A 16,445-nucleotide genomic window follows, 5' to 3' on the forward strand; every position below is an offset into this window, starting at 1 on the left:
CAAAGTGCATATTCAAATGGAAGTATCATAAAAAGGAGACACAATGTCTTTTCTTAATGTCTAGAACAGTCTGAAGGCACAGAAAACTCAGAAGTTACCAGAGTCCTAGAAAAGACCCTTCATATTAATATCTGAGCGTTTATGCCATTAGGAGACTGAAGTGCTACCTGGTTCTGAGAATCTGCAGCCCCCCTCAGTGGAGTCCGCACTTCAGTCACTGTTAGACTAACAGTGAATGCATGTCCATGGCTTTCATTTTTCCGTTCCTAGAAAGCAGTGATAGTCTTTATGATTGATGGAGGGATGTCAGCATTAGGACTATTAATACCTGGTCCAGCCCATCCTGTTTTGCTCACATAAAGGAAAATGGAAAACAGAGCTTTGGCCACTACAAAGTAGACACATTCTTTTACTATGCATTTTGTATGTAGGTCTTTCTAGTGTTGAACTGAACTTGATGTTTACAAGGGAACAAAGCCTGTATTTGTAAAACGCAATGTACATATTTCATCATAATTAATTTTTTGTATATTAGAATGTTCTGTCAAGAGAATGAAAAAATGCTGAGTGTGGCAGCTTCTGCCTTTAGCACTTGAGCAGAATCCAGTGGATCTCTATGAGAGGCCAGCCTGGTTTACTGTGGGAGTTCTAGGCCAGCAAAGACTACATAATAAAACCCTGCTTGTTTATATTTTTTAAAGAACGTTGGAAAAGATACAGAGAATGTGAGAAAATAATTGATAATCATACATTGCACCTGAATGTCTAGAATCTAGATATAAGAACTCTCACAGTTTGACAATGGAGAATCAACAGTCCAGTTAAAATTTGGGTAGATAAATCACTCCAAAGAAGATACGCAAATGAGAGCTAAACACATGAAAACATGTTCAGCCTCATTGCTTACTTGAAAATGCAGATAAATGCAAGAAAACTCCAGTGGATAACAAGGTGCAGAGAGACACACTGCGTCTGTACAAGGTGAACTACAGTTTGTTTTAGGAAAGGAGAAAGGGTTGGTGAGGATATGGGGAAAGTGGAAACTGGAGATGTAGGCTTGGTACAACTGCCAGGAGACATTGGCAGTTCACCTCAAAGTTATGGCTTGGTACCCATGAGACCAAGTCCTGGGCAAACACTTAATAAACATGAAAATGTGTGTTTGCCCCCAGAATTGTACATGGATGTTAATAATAACATTATTTGTAATATTTAAGAGTGGAAACAATCCAAATAGACATAATCTGGTGCGTAAACATATGTATAATATTTGTACAATGAAACATTCAGCCGTGAAAAGGAGTATCATCAGTATTATAATGGAAATAAACCTTAAAAACATTGTGACAACCTGAGGGAATAGGACACAAAAGGCCACATACTATACCATTCCCCTCACATGAAATCCATAGAGAGATGATTTAAATTAGTTGTTGTCAGAATATGGGGGAAGAAGGAATTGGAAATGATTGCTAATGAGTATCGAACTTTTAAATGGAATGAAAGAAATGTTCTAAACTAGCTAATGGTGATTTTTGCAATAATGTTAAGAATTATATCAAATATTAGTGACTTATAAAGTGGTAAACTTTATGATATATTAATTTCATCTCAGCAAAACACTTAAAGAATAATTGTACATGAAAGTGAAAATTTCCTTGTTAGTCTTTTAAGAACAGTTTCAAGTTGCAACAATGATACATGCTTATTACATTTTTTTGAGCAAACAAAGAGATATTAAGCTTTGGTGTCCTGTCTTTAGCCTTCTTTCTAATCATCCCTAAGCCTAGGCGAGGCCTCATTTTCCTAAGAAGGGATCAGTGTCATGAACTGTTGGGAGAATTAAGGTTTGACTACTTAAGAACTTAGGAGTTTTCCATTTGATATCTAAAAATTCATGGCTAAGAAAGGATTGGAATTCTACAAATTTGAAAACTTTTTGTGAACATATTGGGTCAAAGGAATGCAACTTCTCCTTTCCTGTGTAAAATGTATATTTTAGGCCATTGTATCAGAAGGACCATGTACTGAAGCCTTGATTGACAGCCTGTGGTAGTACTGTAGGTAATAGAAACTTTGGAATAGGGTCTGGTGGCAGGAAGTTAAGTCACTATGTCTTGATGAAGATGTATGGCCCTCCTCCACCCCCTTTCCTGACTATATTGGAGTGAACAGCTTTCTCCACACTCTCCCCACACGAAGTTCTGTCTGTCTGTGGGCCCTCAAATGACTGTCAGCTGATCATGGCTTGAGACCTTTGAAATCACAAATAATCCTTGTCCTTGTAAACTACTTATCTCATTATGCTGTTACAGTAAGGAAACGCCATTAACAGATTTCCGTGCTGAGCAGAATGGTTGCTGTAACTAATTGACAATACACCACGAGGCGTATGGCTTCATACCCATGACATGTGTATGTCATGATACCTTGTGTATAAGCGAAGTCTAGCTAAAGCAGTGTGTAAACATCATGATGTGTAGCATATGCCATTGTAGGGAGAGTTTGTAAAGGCAACACCCACATGTTTCTTCATTGGTGAGGACTGGCAGGAGAGCACCAGGTCCCTTGAGCTCCAACCACACCTCCTCTAACCTAATGGCTTTGTGCCAGCCTTGGTCACAGGGGACAGAAGAGATGGAGGAAGAAACATACCGATCCTTTTTTGTCTTAAGCATTTTGAGGTGGTACAATGTTTTTGTTTTTCTGACTTAGGGAATGTGAACTGAATGTTGAACAAAGTAAATCTCAGTATACTTACTTTTCATTTACAAAACACACGGATTCTGAATAAAACATACGATAGGAAAAACACTAGGAAATAATACACATTACAACTCACTGTGTAACGTTTGTTGTCTTCATAAACGTTGGAGGTGGGAAGTAAGTCCCTTTTGCAAGTGAGGAAATGGAGGCATAGCATGGTTAGGTAACCAGGAGCAAGACTTGTTTTCAAACTGAGGCGGCTTGGACACTTCCGTCACAGCCTGCAAACTGGAGACTCAGGCTGGGAGGGTTCCTGAGGAAGCTGCAGAGGTGTTACATTTAGATGCCATTGTTGCATAATGCCTGCTGCAACTGGTGCAAAGAACTTTTAGGGCAATAACTGGAAGGAGAATCGTGGGAAAGATATGCCACTGGTAGTGCTTGACACATGGGAAACGCTGACATTGACCTTGAGTTGAACATTGAAGAATTCAGGTTGTAAACTAGTTGGTGAAACCAAAACCAGTCAATCAGATAGCTTTTCTTCTCATCCCTTTTATGAGCAAAACCAGTGTGGGAAGTTTTCATCTGGGTATTTTAGGGATATGGGCTGACGACAAAGCTTCAAATCCCACATAAGGCAGTTGTGTAATCTTGAGCAAGCTGTCCATTGAGCTTGACTTTCTCATCTATAAGACAAGGAAGGCAATGTACTGTGTGTGTGTCTGTCTGTGTCTGTGTGTCTATGTCTGTGTGTGTGTGTATATATATCTGTGTGTGTATCTGTGTGTGTGTGTGTGTCTGTTTGTAGTAAACACACAAAAGACTGGGCAGATAGTCAGTAAACAGCTTGCTTTACATGCATGAGGATCTGGGTTCAATGTGTAATCCCAGCACTGGGGAGGTGAGTCACGGGGCTCACCTGTCAGACACCTTAGCCTAGTTAGCAAGTTCAAGGCAGTGAGAGGCTCTGTCTCAAAATAAACAAGGTGAGCTGCTCTTGATAAATGACAGCCAAGGTCGTGCTCTGGCCTTCTCCTGTGCCTGCACCCACATACATACACCTGAACATACACATACATGTGCATGCACAAACACAAAATATACGACTATGTCACTAAACATCGAACAAATAGCAGATGGTATTAGTCATGGACGATTTACAGTGAGCTCTGAGAAGTCTCCGAGCTTCTTAAATAGGACATGAGAGAGCTGTGGCCCTTCTGATGTGTTTCCAGGGCTCCGTGAAGAGCAGTACTCAACAGGTGTGTAAGCATGGGAGCCAAGCAAATGCTTGATGCCTATAGATGATATTGGTGTTCAAGGAGACTTGTGTATGCAAAATGAATAAAAGGACTTAGAACTAATTATGCATAGTTTTTTCATATAATGTTAGATGCCTTGTTCCAGTGGCCATATGACTTTTTATTTTGTGTGTGTGTCACAGTCTGTCACATTAGTTGACTTAAGCTATTGATTAATCCACATTCAGTTGTTACAATGTGACCATGTTTTTAATTCTAAAATGACAGTCTTATATGGCCTACCATGATGTTTCTCCGGTAGTCATTCAAAAATCAAGAAAGAAAATTTAAAAATTTTTGACAATCACAAATGTAATTTTGTGATTATTTTCTGTATATTTCTATGGGGTATGTTGTGGTGTAAAATTGTTTTTAAAGTAGTTGTCTTATGTTCCTATAGCTGCTATAATTGCTATAAATTTAATCCTTTCTGTTCTAGAGGTCACTGGCCCAGCACCAGTCACTAGGTTAAAGTTAAGATGTCGGGTGACTGCTTCTTTCTTAGGACTCTAGGGGAGGATGTGGAATTTCTGTATCCTTTGGAGCCTCTAGAATTGGCAGTGTTTCTTAACCCATGGCCTCTGCTCACACCACATCAACTTCTTGGAGTTACTGTCTTCTCGCCTCTTCCTGCATCTCCCCCTCTCTCTGGCAGGGACTCTGGAGATGATATGGACTCACCTGGATGAAAGAGTTGGGTCTCCCCTCCTCAGGAATCTTAAGCTGATCACATTCAAGTTTCTTTTTACCCTCAGATTTCTGGCGATTGTGATGTGGGCATCTGGGGAGAGGGGACAGCATTCAGCCTGGCCCACAAGCTACCTGTTTATCATTTGTGCTTTCAAAGCTCACTTTTCAATACGGAGGTTAGAGAAATTTCAGAGGGATGCTTGCTCTCAGGGTTCTCTAGGATGCTCAGTAGGCAGCAGGAACTGTGAAGAGAAACTGTAGAGTAAGGTTGCCTTTAATTCTATCACTGAGCTATTTATCACTCCTTGTTTTGAAATTCATTTTTAAAACATAGTGGTTGTTTGTCATCGCAGGGAGGTACTGTGGAGACACCAATGAGATGATAAGTAAGTGACTCCACACAGGGAGGAGAGACATGGAAGACAAACCAGGAAGCAGAAGCTGTTGCATATGGCTGTGTGGAAGAACAAGTTAGGAATTAAAGTGATCCCACACGGTATTGTAGGCATTCTTAATCCACGTCCTTTTAACTTTATATTTTACATCGAGCTTTCAGTACCATCAATTTTGCTATGAAGATTAGTTTCTTGATAGTGTAAAATTTTAATCATCACCTCAAGATACTTCCCACACCAGATTATATGTGGGGTGACACGGTAGAGGTGGCCATAGCTTCTGTGACCTCAAGTTAAGCTTTATCCTGCGGTGTGATTTTGGTTTTCTTTTTAGCAGTGATTTTTATTGTCGTTGTTGTCATTTATCTTTTATAGCAAAGTATAGTACAAACCAGCAAAAGGAACAATCAGTGGACAGGAGACCATTCCTGAGGTGTTAGGATGGTCTGAGGCAAATATGTCTTCTCACCACAGTAATGGTCAAGACTCCTCTGTGGCCTGGTGAACCAGAGGACGTAATGACAACCACAGAAAGTCCCTGAGTAGAAAATCTCATGTCCTCCACAATGCTGGAAGGCATTTGCATCTCTCGATGACACCCTGTATCATCATTTATAATTTTAAACAGCTCTGTGGCATCTCATGGGACAAGAAATGCAATATGAAAGAAACCTTGTACTATGGGTTGAAACGTGAGTCCCCCAAATTTTAAGTTAAAGTCTTACCACCAGGTGCCTCAGAGTGTGGTTCTCTTTGGAGACATGCCTTTAAGGAGGTGAAGAGGATTACAGTGAAGTCATAAATATGAAGCCCTAATTCAAAAGGACTGGCGTCCTCATAAGAACAGGAGTAAGAAGGCCATGAGGGGACAAGGCGAGGGTGGCCATCTGTAGCCAAGGAGAAAGGCCACAGGAAGCGCCAAAGTTGCTGCCACCTTGACCCAGAACTTCCAGCCTCCATACCTGAGGGAAAGTCGAATTGGCTACCCAGCGATAGCTCCAGAAAACTGAAGGCCTGGCCTCTGTTGTTTATCCCATTTTCCTTCTGGTCTTCCGCATTAATCTGTGAGTTGATGACTGTGATTCTAAACATAATGTCCCTGCCGTTTTCATCTCTGACTGTCAAGGAAACAGGTCAGAGTGTGGGCTGTGGTGTAGAAATCTCTAGCACTCACTGTGCCCACCTGTCCCCCAGGTGCAGACTCGCCTTCCCCGACTCACCTTGTTGTCTAGAGAGGGAACATTGTGGCCTCCACTAGGGTGAAGCTGGACTGCTACCTCAAGTCAGGGAAGGCCACCACTGACACTTATGTCATTTCTGGTCATGTGGTTTAGCTAAGTGTCCCTCCATTTTTCACCAGTCATATTTATCAGATGGCCTAGCAGCCTGTTCTCATCCTGAATGCAAATCTGCTTTGGAAAGCAAAGTATGAGCAGCTGGTGAGCTCTGCCTGGCTTGGCAATGTTGTGTCATCAGTCATTAGGGGAACGTTACTTTCCAAACAACTTGCCAACTTAAAACAGTGGCCCTAGCTGGGTGTGGTGGCGCACACCTTTAACCCCAGCACTCAGGATGCAGAGACAGGCGGATCTCTGAGTTTCAGACTAGCCTGATCTACAGAGCTAATTCCAGGACAGCCAGGGATACACAGAGAAACCCGGTCTCCAAAAAAACGGACATAAAACATCTCTCAATAATTTTAGCATCTTAAGCTCCATTAATGTTTTCTTTTTTTTTTACAATTACATATTTTTATTTTCTTCTTTCCTTTAGTTATACTTTAACTTATTGATATTTTTTACACAGAGCCTAAGTGGATAGTCTATCCTGCCTTCTGACTTCTGACCTTTTTTACACTCTGTTCATATAGTATAATGCTGCTTGCTGACAGTGTCCTGTTTGTCATTTTGAAAATCTGCTTGTATCCTTTGAAGAGTTAGACTGTGGTTAAAATTTTTGCCATCCAGTTTGGTTTAATATTATTTTATAGTATATCTTAATATCTAAATAGGCCATGTTGCCTTTTCTCTATTCTGATTCATGATATTTTGGTGATTATTTAGGGTTTCTTTAATGAGGGAATGTCAAATTTTAAGCTGTTTAAAAATCTTGTTGAATATTTATATTAAATCTATGAACACTGACCAAATCTTAGGTTTTTAATTAGGTTGAAATAAGTAACTACCTAACTTTGACTCCTTTAAATGAGCAAGAGAGACTATGGAATTTGGAAAAGCCGAATGTGTGACCAGGACTCTCTAGAAAACTAAGGAGACAGTGAGAGAGTCGTTTGTAGAAGAAACTTTCCCTGCATTCTGAGTGAGCTGAACAGTCTACACAGGGCTTTACTGTTCTTCATTTCGAGTGAACAAGAATCGGAAGAAAGGGCAGTAGAGAACTGCTTAATTCGAAGTAGCAACTCAATCCCATAATCACCCGATTTTAGGTAGAATACAGCATCTGCTGGGGTTTGAAACGCAGAGTGGAAACCTGCACTGTGAGACTCTGGTCCCATCCTTACATGCTTGACCTGTTCCCTCCAAATGGGATGATTGGAGTGGCACCTTCATAGGACTATTAGAATAAACTATGTTTTCCTTATTTATTTTATCTTTTTTTTTAATTTTGCAAACACATTCAACTGTATTCACCAATAAATGTAGGTTTTGTTTGGGAGATCTTGTTGTATTGATATGGTTTTAGGTTTGGAAGATGTCAGCTTACCTATATTCCTTTTCCAAACCTGAGTCTACCTCCTACAGTTCAGTATTGTGGCTAAGCTCAGAAAGGGTGCTCTTTGGTCCCTGGTCCACACCTTTACTGGAGGAGAAGTTTCTGAGCTTTACACTTGCCTTATTTTGTTTCTCTCTGGCACAAAATAGCCGGGTTTCATTACAATTCAATCTCTCTTGATACCATCTCTGCTGAATATTAGGAAGGATTGCTACCAGTTGGAGCAGCCTGATTAAGAATAGATTCAGGCTGGAATGTTCTAAGTGCTCTAAAATTACCATTTATAAGGTTCCCCCTCGGCACCCGTTTCCCTGGGCCCAGTGTGCCATCCCTCCCCAGCTCCTCAACTCATCTAACTGGCATCAGCCAGGCTGCCTGCTCTGTCTCCTGTTGGATACTAAGATGAGTCTGTGTTCCTGTTTCAGGTGCAGTCCCTGTACCGTCGCCTCAAGTGCCCACTTTGAGGCCCTCTGTATGAGTGGCACACCAGTCTGCCATGGAACCTAGCCCTGCCCTGGCCTGGCTCCTGCTGCTGAGCCTGCTGGCCGACTGTCTGAAAGCTGCTCAATCCAGAGACTTCACAGTGAAAGACATAATCTACCTCCACCCTTCAAGTAAGATTATTCGCTGTTTGTTCTCTTGTCTGAAAAAAATGCTTTTTTGGCTAGAAAAGAATTGAAGCATATCCAGGGAAAGCAGCCTTAACGCAGGGGAGACTCGGTGATTTAGGTAGGGGTGCAGAAGTTAATAAAAGTTGCCTTGCCTTTTACCCCTCCTTTCCACAGGATGTTTGCTTTGTATCTTGGGTTAAAGGATGAGGCTTGTTTTCTCTGTTCCCTATACAATCCTCTGACTCCGTATATGCTTCCCTTTTGCTCTGTTGGTTCTCAGCTGGTATTGAAGGGAACTTGCCCATCCCAGGAGGTCAAAGGGAGCCGGTCCATCGAGGCAGGTAGTTTGTAAAGAGATTAGACGGTGATAGCTTGGATGATGCCTGGTCCTGTCTCTCTAGCACCTTGCCTCCGTTAAAACATCTTCTTCCCACAACTTCCTATTCCCTGGGCTTCTGGATTCCTTATGGCAAAGAACTGTCCAGGGAGTCCCCAGTAGTGCAGGTCCCTGGCACCGGATCCCTGCCCTCCAGTTTCTGTTTGCATATATATCCTTGTGCTTCTTATTTTCAGCGAGGATTTTGGGTTCTTCTGCTACAGAGACTACAGGTTGACAAACAGCATTGGCACTCCTCCTTTGGTCCCCGGTGCTGTACCTATGTTCTCTCTTGGGTTTTGTCCCAGTTCTCTTTGGTATTGCCCTTGTGGTATGTATCCTGCGTTTCAGCTTCTGCCCCAAAGAATACTGTTCCTTTTACGCATCTGCTGCATGACACGCATTGTGATGGGGTGAAAGGCGCATAGGCAGTGAAAATGGGGTCCTCTCCTTGGAAGATCACACAGCATGCAAAGAGGAGGCAGCTTCTTGGACTTCCTCAGCCCACAGTCCTGGGATATTGAACTCCTGTAGCCTGGGAAAGGGTATGTGGGACACCCAGGGGTCTGGGTACAACTGACCTTGGCTCTCTGCAACTAGGTGAGCTCTTCCCTGACCTCCTGACTTGAAGTAAATCCCTGACTTTGTGACCATTACATAACTTAAGGCATAGGGAAATTAGCACTGAGCATGTGCTGTGGTAAGTTCTCAGACAATGCAGGTTTATTTCTAACCTGGTAAAATTGCACATATACCATAGCATCGTTTTATAGACACAAAAAAATCTGTGTGGCAGAGACCTGTACCCAATAGACAAGGGAGTAGTTTTTCTGCTGTTGTAGTCATTTAGTCAGACAGCTGGGGATTTTGTGCCTTGCCCTCACTGGCAGAGTCTGCATACTGCACCTGTGTCCTCACTGACAGACTGTCTGCTGCACCTGTGTCCTCTCTGACAGACTGTCTGCTGCACCTGCGTCCTCCCTGACAGACTGTCTGCTGCACCTGTGCCCTCCCTGACAGACTGTCTGCTGCACCTGTGCCCTCACTGACAGACTGTCTGCTGCACCTGTGCCCTCCCTGACAAACTGTCTGCTGCACCTGTGTCCTCTCTGACAGACTGTCTACTGCACCTGTGTCCTCCCTGACAGACTGTCTGCTGCACCTGTGCCCTCACTGACAGACTGTCTGCTGCACCTGTGTCCTCACTGACAGACTGTCTGCTGCACCTGTGCCCTCCCTGACAGACTGTCTACTGCACCTGTGCCCTCCCTGACAGACTGTCTGCTGCACCTGTGCCCTCCCTGACAGACTGTCTACTGCACCTGTGCCCTCCCTGACAGACTGTCTACTGCACCTGTGTCCTCCCTGACAGACTGTCTGCTGCACCTGTGTCCTCACTGGCAGAATGTCTGCTGCACCTGTGCCCTCACTGGCAGAGTCTGCATACTGATTACTTGTATAGGAAATTTATCTGGCTGCTTAATTAAGGACAAGGTTGCATTTTGTCCTTTGCTCCAAACAGCCAGACTTGGCAAGTTAAAGACCCAGGTTTCAGTCTCTCAGGAGCGAGTGCCAAAGTACGGGCTGCTTTGACTTTCTCTGTCAGCTTTAGTGAGAGGCTAAGACCACCAAATAGTCCACCATGGCCTCTGCTAAAGCAAGGTAGAGGGGAGGAATTGAAAATGGAAGTTAATGAGGTTATATAAACCAGGACAAAAACATTACTTTTTCCTGTATGGGTTAGCCAATGAGTGCCTGGAGTGAGGAGCTCCTGTTTAGAGTTGTGTTCCAAGGATGAACTTTGACAGGCCGCAGGGGAAATCACGCCTGCTCTTTGGGGAAGCTAGGCAGGGCAACACACAACAGTAATCCCTGCACTCTGGAGGCTGAGGTAAGAGAGTTTGAGGGCTGCTTAGGCTGCATGGTGAGTTCCAGGCCAGTCTGAGCTACAAAGCAATATCTTGTCCCAAATAAAATACAGTAATGTAATAGGCAAGTTTCAGTTATGTGACCTATATTAACTAAATAGGAATCGTGGGCTTTCCTGACATGATTCCAAAGGGCAAAAACGGTTGAAGACGTTGTTTCTCACTAGATTGTGAGCCGCAGCTCTAGAACCCTCACCAGCAGACCTTCTCACAGGTCGTAGGCAGTGAGAATTCTTGTAGGACTGTAGAACTTGAAACTGGTCTGCCCATGTTGCATCAGAGTTAACTTCACATTTCTCCAAGCTACTTCAGAAATGTGTTGAGTGTGTTTGTTTGCACTTTGGATTTTTAAACAGCTGTGGTTCTCTGACCTTGGGTCCTCACTCATGCTTAGATGGAGTGATGCTCTACCAACAAGAAAGTTGCTGTCAAGCATTGGGTATAAAAAATACATGAGGGGAACAAGGGATTAGTTTGATTTTGAATTATTTATACAATCGCCTCACTTTGTAGGTGGAGGTACAAGCAGCTTTCTCTGGGTCAGTGAGAGAGCTGATTCTATTAATGTTATATGGCAAAGCGCAGCATTTGTCCACGGAGGAACACGGAGGGGCAGGAAGCTTGAGAACACACAAGTTTTCTATGCCAAACAAACTCACTGTTCTTAGGGCCAGACAGCGTCATTGATGGTAACTGGGCGAAGAAAATTCAGCCTCCCCTCACTAATCTCCTTTGCTCTCTGCTTTCCAACTCTTTGAAGTTTCCAAGCATTATAAGAAACAAACTTTATGGTTTTCAAACTCATCCTCCAGAACATTCTGTCCAATAATTTGTATATACCTTTTGTCATCGCCTTTTTTTTTAATATGAGAAGTGCTGTTTTTTCTTTCCATTCTCCAGTTAAATCACCCAAATCTAATTACAATCTCTTGAACAAGAGTTAATATTAAGAGAAAGGGAGCTATTTACTCGGTCAAATATCACGCAAGAGATTTCAATAAAATGACTGTGTCCTGTTCTTGGCCTCTGTTTCTTTTGTAGAATAGAAAACAGTCCTGGAAAACAATCCAATTTTCCTTTGCATGCGTGTTCTGAGCCCTTCTTAATCTTCTGCATCAAAGAGCTATGTCCTTGCAGGGGCTTGCTTATGGCCCACATAGGGAACCAAGGAAGTTTATGCACAGTCCTACACTTTTTTACATCTTACAGAGTAAGTACACTTCTAGATAGGTATCAGGAAGTGTCTTCTATTAGAAATATGTTCATGTCAAAATTATAGCAGCAAGATTTAGTGGGCCAGGACACATAATATTAGAATCTTTATATTTCTATTCACTTTCTAAAACCAGTGGAAACTAATTTGACTAGAGCAGACACATTGCACATCAGCATACATTTCGAAGCTTCTCTCTTCCAGTAACTGAAGGTCTTTGTCCAGGCAAAAGTTCCAAGGGTGGGGGGGAGGCTAAATCTTTCCGGATGCCTTACAAATGAATTATGGAAACTTGAACTATGGCTGACCATGAGAGTTAATGGACAGATTATCTTACAGGAAGTAACTGGGCACTCCAGTCTTTCTTTTTTCTTTACAATCACCCTCTCTTGAGGGACTAGGGCCTTATGCCCTGAAATGCAGGGCACTAAGCTTATTAGCTCTGTGATCAAGAGCCAAATTAGATTCATTCACAGCTGGGGCCACCAGGATCTGAAGTCTGCTGGCTCTGGAAGGCTTTGAAGTAATAAAGAAGAAAATAGCACATCTTAGGAACCCCTCTCCCTGTCTCTTAAAAGAGAAATAAGCTCTTTATCAGATGTAGTATCAATTAACAAGTTACTGGAGATAGATGCTCATCTGCTGACCTTACTCAGGTTAAATATTGCCAGAGGTAACAATTTAACCATTTGGATTGTGTCGTACTGTAGTTAATCAAAGTCGAATATGCTTGCAAAAGTTTGTCAGGAATCACTGCTATTCATTGATCCCCAGGCAAAATATCAACAAACAGTCCTGTAAAGAAATATTAATCTACAGTGCTTGAGAATGCAAGCAGACATGGATTTATAGGTCTTAAAATAAGACCAATCAGGGCCTGGGGAGACGGATCAGTGGTTCAGAACACTGGCTGGTCTCTCACAGGACCCAGGTTCAGTTCCGAGCACCCATGTAGCATGTCAGAACCATCTGTAATTCCAGTTCCAGAAGATGTGATGCCCTTTGCTGGCCTCAGATAATAGGCTTTCCAGCAGCACACAGCCATGCATGCAGCCAGAAACACCCATACACATAAAATTTTGTAAATACAATAAATAATTTTAAAAAAGACTGAGCAAAATGGAGAGCATTTGGTCAGTTGCCAGTGACATATGCTGGTGAGATCATTTGGGTATAAATGGTTTGAAACAAAGCTTCATTTTGCTACATAGTGTTCTAGCTCATACTTCTCTTCAAATCTAGTGTCCTTTAGTTAATTTCAGAGGAAGGGTTCAGTTATGTAAGAAGTGACAGTTATTTAATGTGATATGTCATCAGTGGTGGAAAAGAGCATTTTGAAATGTTAATTAAAATAATCCAAGTTTGGGAACACCACAACTTATTAGTGTTTGGTAACTTTATTCTTGGAGATGTTGGGTTGTCATTATTCAAAGTTTTTTTTAACTTATCTCTTTGATGGGAAAGTTTCCAGGAATAACTAATCCAACACACCAGCCAAAAATTGTTTTGGCTTCAGTGACGGACCGATAAAATTGTATATTCCAGGGAGTTAATCATGTGGACTGTAGTGGTACAGCTAGCTTGTAGTCACAAACCTCGGTGACCAGAACGTTGTTTGAAAAATGCTGGTTTTGGCCAAACTTTTATATTTGTTTTTTCAAAGCTCTGTTTTCATTATTCTACCTGAAATTTTACAAGATATTTTAAATTTTTACCTCTTAAAGTGATTTATATGTTAAATATTCTAAAGTTAAGAGTGAGACTGTTTTAATGTAGCAAACCCGCATAACTTCCTAGAATGGTTATATGATTTTCCTCATAATGATATTTATAAAATACAAACCTATTCAGATGTTCAAGTCCTTGTAACATTGAGTGGCTTTAGACTTTGAGACTCTTGTTTTTGTTTGTTTGTTTCATTCAATTAAAATATGAAAGACTTTTTCTAAGTGCTAAAAGGAGGGCTATAATAATTATTTGTATATGCTTCACAGGAATATTTCCTTCAACTTCTGTGACATGACAGGAGAACATTTCCTGTGGTGCAGTTCCCTCCTGGGACTGAAGTGACTGACTATCTCTGGCCTTTTTCTGTCATTTTAGGAGATGACCCATACCCCCTCCCTTTTTTTGGTTTCTCGAGACAGAGTTTATCTGTGACTTTGGAGGCTGTCCTGGAACTAGCTTTTGTAGACCAGGCTGGTCTCGAACTCAAAAAGATTCATCTTCCTCTGCCTCCCGAGTACTGGGATTAAAGACGTGTGCCACCAATGCCCAGCTCCATACCCTTATATTTAACCTATTCGTAAATTGAGTTACCAGCTAGTAGGAGAAACATGGGACTCTGACATGGGCCCATGGAAAGATCTACTTACTCATCCTTTGTAGGTAGTCCACAGCTTCTGACCATGTCCAGGTACCATCATCACAGTCCATCCTCTGAAATATTTCAGGCAAGTATGTGAATGGGCAGCTATTCTGGGCGAGGGGAAAAGCCAAAGTTTTATCTGGACCATAATTCTGGCCTTAAGCTGCTGCCTCCTCCTTCATTTATTTTTGATAACATACTTAATTGGTTCCATGTGGGCCATGCAATTTACCCTGAGATGATTATTTCCACCAGTGAGATCCTCCGAGTCATCCATCTGCAAGAGAGAGCCGTTGGCTCCGTTTTAAGTGTCTGCAGCTTTCAACCGGGCCAGGTAGTGTTACAGAAATTTTAAAAATGCTCAGTATTTGTTTGGAAAAGGCAGAGATATAAATCACAAGGGGAGCAGAGGATTCCAGGTAAGAGGCAGTATAGACCCGAGGGACAGGGGCCCAGAAGATGCCCCTCCAGAGGGAGGGGCTGACATTGCTTGTTGACTCTTTGCCTCGTGCTGACAGACTACCTGGTGTAGTGAGTACCACCAGAGCTTGGTTCTCAGGTGACACCCCGACCTCAGCTTACAAGCAGGACAGAGAACTTGGAGGACAGTCTCTTCAGAAGGCAGGGAGCACAACCCAGGCATGGAGAGAGGATGGGATAGCAGTGTTGCTGGAATTGTGTGAACCACACCTCCTCTCCAAACAGTACCCTCACGTTGGCACCTATAAGACCTGGTAACCACTCCGTGTATTCCATGTTCTGTCGTGTCAGAAGTGGTTTATAAATGGACCCGTGTGGTCTGTGGGGTAGACAAGGTGGATCTGCCACCAAGCCTTACCACATGTGTCTTATCCCCGGGGAGCCACTTTGGTGAGAGGAGAGAACCAATTTCTGCAAGTTGCCCTCTGTTTCCATATGCACACTGTGGCACCTGGGCACACTTGTACATGTATGTGCACACACACACACACACACACATGAAATACATACACACACATATATATGCACATATAAATGCATAGCAGTAAAAATAATAGGATAGTAATATGAATATAACCATATAGCATGTAGCCTTTCTGACTGACATTTTTTTCACTAAAGAGTAACCCCAAGGGAACTTATTAAAGGTGTTGAAAATACTAACAATCTGCTCATTTCTATTGGTGCCTCGTATTCCCACAGTTTGTTTAACCCATTCACCTCTTGATAGACATTTGAGTTCCTTACAACTTGGAGTCATTGTAGGTTGAAGTACATGGGACTACAGGTATTTCAGGTGTCGAATGATTTTTTGGATTTTGGAATATCTGCATGTATAGTGAAACATCTTGGGATGAGCCTAAAGCCTAAAGGCCACACTTACTAGTTTCATGCCTTGTAAGTAGCCTAGACGAATTTTATCCAGTTCTTTCAATACTATCACTGGTCACATGAAGTCAATTTGGGCAGTATAATGTTAGTGCTCAAAAGTTTCAAATTTGGGAGCATTTTAGATTTCATATTTTCAAATCAGGAGTGGGCAGCCTGTTCAAAGGAAACCAACTGGATATCTGTATGCAGATTTTTACTTGTGAATACAAGTGTTCGTGTCTTGGGAATAAATTTCTTGTGGTAAAATGCTGAGTCATCAGAAACTTCACTTTAATTTTTCTTTTCACCTCCAAGAAACCCTGAGAACCATTTTAAAAATTAATATAATTTTTTGCAGGATTCTTTGCTCAATCTGATATTGTTTATTTTTCTCTTGTTTTTTTTTTCAGCCACCCCATATCCTGGTGGATTTAAATGTTTTACCTGTGAAAAGGCAGCAGACAATTACGAATGCAACCGATGGGCTCCTGACATCTACTGTCCTAGAGGTAAAGTCTCCGTAGACAGATTGGGTCCCCAGAGCTGCTGGAGAGTGAGCAGCCCTGAAGACCAGTACATGCTTGCACTCCCAACAACTCCTCTTGTCTATGGCTATTGGCAGATCTTTAGGCATATTCATAACTCATCCTGAAAGACTGTCAGACACAAAGGGACCCATATGATTGCTCCCTGTCTCGTGAACTCATGATCGCTCCCTTTCTCGTGAAGCATCTTTGGAGCTCGACAGGAGGTAACTGAGACTTCTCCAGC

At 42.2% G+C, this 16,445-nt stretch overlaps 1 protein-coding gene across 1 annotated transcript in view; it reads left to right on the top strand.

Moving 5' to 3' along the window:
- Nucleotides 1–16,445, top strand: part of Lypd6 (LY6/PLAUR domain containing 6) — a 131,403-nt gene that overhangs the window by 89,850 nt on the left and 25,108 nt on the right. The window contains exons 2-3 of the mRNA XM_005068954.4: nt 8,254–8,442; nt 16,085–16,183. Coding sequence (XP_005069011.1) covers nt 8,325–8,442; nt 16,085–16,183 — 217 coding nt within the window. The 5' untranslated portion in view covers nt 8,254–8,324. The remainder of the gene's footprint in view (nt 1–8,253; nt 8,443–16,084; nt 16,184–16,445) is intronic.

This window comes from Mesocricetus auratus, unplaced genomic scaffold, assembly GCF_017639785.1.
Source record: "Mesocricetus auratus isolate SY011 unplaced genomic scaffold, BCM_Maur_2.0 Super-Scaffold_100004, whole genome shotgun sequence".
NCBI lineage: Eukaryota > Metazoa > Chordata > Mammalia > Rodentia > Cricetidae > Mesocricetus > Mesocricetus auratus.